The following is a 4,899-nucleotide window of genomic DNA, read 5'->3' on the forward strand; positions in this document are numbered from 1 at the left end:
ATTCAATCTTCACTCTTAGTATGGCACACAATTGCAAGCTCTTCAAGCTCAAGTTACTAACGGCAGTGTAAGTACCGAAAAGATACTGCAACAGGAAAATGAACTAAAATACAAACTCAGATTCTCCAAACCTTTCAGTAACATTGACATGCTACGAAGAAATCGATTCCCAAATAGCTGCTCACTCACTACATTCCATGCGACGCAAAACAACTAAGTTGAATATATAATCAAAACATGAGTAAAAGGTATCACTGAGAAACAAGGTATCAAAACTTTAAACCAGCTTCCAAATTCGTACAGGTAACGTTGTCTTCCAAAGTTAAAAGACCAATAAGGGAACAGATCAAACATGCTAAACTGTTATACTAACAAGAACAAAAAGCAGGCTTGGCACCCTCCTTACAATTCATCATGCTCACTTCTTTGACTTCTTAGATCCCCTGCAATGACAAGTTCTCATCAAATGTAGTTTCAACAAAGCTCTAGAAAAACTAACAGTAATATATTTGCAGTTGACTTACTGAGCTGGTTGGGCTGGTGCGGCAGCAGCCGGAGCTGCAGGTTGAACTGGCCTCTCTCCTGGTCCCTGAGAAATGGAGAAAAAACAAGCTCAACTCCTAAGCACTTACTATTTAAAAGAGGATAAAATTCCATAAGCAAATGCTACATGTCCTAGAAACACAAACTTTTTAGGAGCAGAGCACTGTGAAAATAAGCCTTCCTCATAGATTAAAATTAGCTTTGAGCTCAAATTAATACCTGTGCCAAACGCTCCTCCCTCCTAGCAAACTTTCTTTCCCTGCTAGCTTTGTTCTTTGCCCTCCTGGCCTCAAATTGGTCGGACAAGGTCTTTTCTCTAGCCTTTTCAGCCTTTGTTTTATGGATATTTTCCATCAGCACACGCTTGTTCTTGAAAACATTACCCTTCACCTTCATGTACATGTCATGATACATGTGTCTGTCAATCTTCTTTGACTCCCTGTACTTACGAAGCAAACGCCTAAGGACTCTCATTCTCCTCATCCAAAGCACCTTTGTGGGCAGTCTAGCCTCCCTGGTACCTTTGCGCTTACCTGAGAGCTCATCAAGCAATTTTACCCAGCAATTGTTCATCAGACTTACAAAAAAAATCAGAAATACAGGATTAAAAATAAAAGTGACATATTCAAACAAAAAATGCTACAAAATAACTCCTCACAAAAATACTAAGTACAGCTTTGTACTCCCTCAATCTCATTTTTATAGTCAACATTCTTCTCCAAATTCCACCCCTAATTACATTCATCTTTAATTTGAATTGAAAATTTAAAAGTAAACTAAAAAAGGGAAACCAATGTTCGAAGTTAGATTGAAAGTTAACTGACTCAACCCTAAAGAATTGAATTATGTCATATAAAATTAACCAAAGTAACATTAAACAAGCTAGTATCAGATGTCAGGACTAGGAGAGTACCGTATCCAGAGTGACGGCCCTTCCTCTTGGCCTCCTTCATTCTGCGAGCACGAGATCTTGAGTGAATTTTGGTTGGCTTCCTGATGATGAAACCATCTTTCACCAATTTTCTGATATTTTGGCCTGCACCAAACGTAAATGAAGGGAACAATTATTCAGATATTACCACAGGAAACATGTGTCACAATAACATAGGAAAAGCAAGATAAGGATTATAAATGACCAGCTAAAGCTCGGACATTTAGCTAGTTACAGCTACATATTCAATTTCCTAGTTTTTTTTACCGACGGTGGTGTACGGGCCAGCTTACGTGCAACTCGACTATCCCACCGAGTAATTGCTACCTACTCCATGTGCAGGTGTTGATTGAGTAATCATAAATATCATTTGTCCTAACTAAACATTAGACAAAGAAGCAAATAATAGTAAAGCGGCTCTATCACATTTCCATCTCAAGGTCCAAACACTCTTGACTAAGCCACATTAAACAAGCTAAGAAATTTTTTAAGTGGTGTCGAAATTTATAGAAAAACGAGAATAATAACTTTAATTATTATATTTTTAGACAAGAAATAGTCTTAGTCTATTGGTTTTGTTGAGTCTGAAGTAGAAATGGTCGTGACTTCAATTCTACTTCATCACAATTTTTATCCACAGAGGCTCTCTTAAATATTTGCAAAAAAATTGTGCTAGTTAGGTTTGAGCCTTTGAACTATTGGAGCAAAATCAAGGACAAAATCAATGAAACAAGAGACAATTTATGTCAAGTGGTGTCATTTTTTTCTACTTATGCCTTTCCTCACAGTATTAATACATATATTTAGTACAAAATTTCGACAAAGCGGTGTAACTATAAGTGTGCATCCGCCCCTGCCTCTAGTTGCAATATGCTAAATGAATCATTTATCCCCAAAGCTAGCGGAGAGTTCAGCATAATTATATTAGGATTCAAGTTATACACACCGGTGTAAACTGATAGCAGCTCAGTTACCATTTTAATCAGATTATCAAATAATGATTATCAATATATTTAACTGTAATTACCTGTTGTATAAACATTTCAGACTGTTAACCCTACAACAACCATCCTTCTTCATCAAGCCTGAGCACAGGCTATTTGTGAAGCTCAAATCTAATTATCATCACTCGGAAAAACTCATCATTTAACGTGAAAAAGCAAACAATTAATATGCTAGTCTCACGACTCTCGCAGCTTTTTCGTTGACAAAGTCTAAAGTTGATCCAAAAAGTAAATTGATAACATTACTAACATAATCTAGGGTTCACTGGAGCTAAACTGATCAAAATCTGCTATAAATATTTTAAGAAAGCAGAAGCTAACTAGAGACTAAAGAGATCAAATAAACAAAGAGATATATAAAAGAGAAACATACGGGAATTGGCCATGGAGATTTCGTTGCCCTCATTAGGATCGAGCCAAACTTTGCCTCTTCCACACTTGAGGACACTAGCGGCGAGCCGCTTCTGTAGCTTCAGCGAAACCATTTTCCGATTCTCTTCAGCGAAGCTGCGAACAAAGAAGAAATGAACTGCAGTGGAGAGAAGAGGCTTTTATACTCTTGCCCTAGGGTTTTTCGGAAGGGGCTTATTTGTCCTTTTATCTTTGCTAGGAAATGGGCCGGCCCATTTAGAATTTTGTGCCTCAAGTCCGATGGACCTCTTAATAATGAAGATTGGATGAAGACCGGAAAATCTCAAAGAAGACATAGCATGGGCTTAGTTTTCGAACTGATAATTGAAAAATAAATAGTAGTATTTATAAGAGGAATTTTCAGAAATAACTATTGTTTAGCGGCTATTAACTTCTTATAGTTATCATATACATAATTACTTTCCATAACTACCTTTCAGTTGTTATGGTCGGCTAAAAAACAGGGCAGTCCAGTTGTCAGCCGATGTATTCACATATATTCATATAATATATTCATGAATACAACGTAATAATAGGTCTCTTCAGTTGTTTAATAACGGAAAGTTGCTAATTTAACGGGATACACTCCTAATATAACTCGCATAAATCAATTATAACACACAACATTATCAATACAATTAATGAGAAGATTTATCAGACGCTAAATACCAAAAAACAGAGCATTCTTCGGAGTTTCAGTCCTTTTTTTTTCTTATACAGTTTAAGTTTTTTTTCTGACATTGTTCGAGGTTCTGCTTGGAATTGATACGAGTATCTACTTGACATTGTTCGAGGTTCTGCTCGGAATTGGCCTAGTGCTTGTATTCTGTTGTATACAACCTGTAATAATAACCTACTGCCCGCATATTTCATAATAAACTTAGTACTTGTATTCTGTTGTATCTAACAGTTGTGTTCAATGTATTCAAGTTTATTTTTGTATTCACAATATTTTATTTATTCTTAATACATGGTATTACTGCTTTATTGAGTATATTTCTTTGGTTGTATTCATTGATTTTCTATTTGTATTGAGAGTATTTTAATGTATTTCATTATATTGTTGTTTTAAATATATATGGATACAGTTAGGTTGAAAATATAGATGAATACAGTTAGATTGAATGCATAACTAATTGATGAATAACATCAAAATGATAGAACTAACAATGTATTTAAAAATATTAATTTATGAACTCAAATACATATAAATACATCTAAATACAACAGTCAAAAATCACTGTACAAAATAAAAAAAAATCAATGTATGCCTTATCGAATACATCTAAATACAAGAAGAAAACCCACTGTACAAACTAAAAATCAATGTATGTGAACCCGAATACATATAAATACATCTACAATTAGGGTCATTGCGTATTTTTGTCCTTTCGGCTTCAATGGTTGTTGATGAACCTACAAATACAATTCCATTGTTATATGTGAATGGTTTAACCCATTTTCCCAAACCAAATCATAATCTCATTAGCCGCTGCCACCCTCTCATATGTCCTTTCCTCTTCCATGTCAACATTCAAAATCAATTCAGATACGAACAGACCATGTCTGCTCCACTTTGGGAAAAGATACAACTCATATTAGAAACTTTGATCAAGACATTTTGAAACTCATGTTAACAGAGATGAAATCCAGCAAATCGAGATATAGGATTTGAGAACAATCTAGAGAGAGAACCTGCAAATAAAGGAGAATCGTGGTTCAACAATGGGGAAGACAATGGCGCTGTGAGAGAGAGAGATCGTGTAGAGAGAAATAAGATACGGTGATTTTGGGAGAGAATAAACTGAAAGAATGAGAGAGAAAAATATTAAACAGCGTATTTAATGGCTTAACAGTATGAAATGGCCATAAATACATATTTTGCTATAAAAACTAAAGGCAGAATACACAGACAAACACTTTAATTATCACAGAAATTCCACTTGAATACCTCAACTAAGCTATTTTCTACCGGAACACTTTTACTATACCTTTACTGCACCATTTTAA

The 4,899-nt window shown here is 35.2% G+C and overlaps 1 protein-coding gene across 1 annotated transcript; it reads right to left on the reverse strand.

Annotated features, from left to right (window-relative positions):
- Window positions 1-238: 238 nt before the first annotated feature.
- On the reverse strand, window positions 239-3,010 carry LOC107764242 (large ribosomal subunit protein eL19y). Its single transcript, XM_016582797.2, has 5 exons — window positions 2,852-3,010; window positions 1,457-1,579; window positions 763-1,076; window positions 525-589; window positions 239-443 (listed from the first exon to the last, which is right to left on the reverse strand). The coding sequence occupies exons 1-5, from the start codon at window positions 2,961-2,963 to the stop codon at window positions 419-421; spliced, it is 639 nt and encodes a 212-aa protein (XP_016438283.1). The 5' UTR covers window positions 2,964-3,010; the 3' UTR covers window positions 239-418.
- Between the last annotated feature and the right edge of the window lie 1,889 nt (window positions 3,011-4,899).

Source organism: Nicotiana tabacum, chromosome 17 (assembly GCF_000715075.1).
Source record: "Nicotiana tabacum cultivar K326 chromosome 17, ASM71507v2, whole genome shotgun sequence".
Taxonomy (NCBI): Eukaryota; Viridiplantae; Streptophyta; class Magnoliopsida; order Solanales; family Solanaceae; genus Nicotiana; species Nicotiana tabacum.

Bases quoted from the DNA above. Each gene is read 5' to 3' on its own strand.
- LOC107764242 (XM_016582797.2), bottom strand. From the start codon at position 2,963: ATGGTTTCGCTGAAGCTACAGAAGCGGCTCGCCGCTAGTGTCCTCAAG. The intron at 1,580-2,851 runs GTATGTTTCTCT...CGTTTGGTGCAG, and splicing joins AATCTCCATGGCCAATTCCC to GCCAAAATATCAGAAAATTG. The intron at 590-762 runs GTATTAATTTGA...TCCATTTCTCAG, and splicing joins GGGAGGAGCGTTTGGCACAG to GGACCAGGAGAGAGGCCAGT.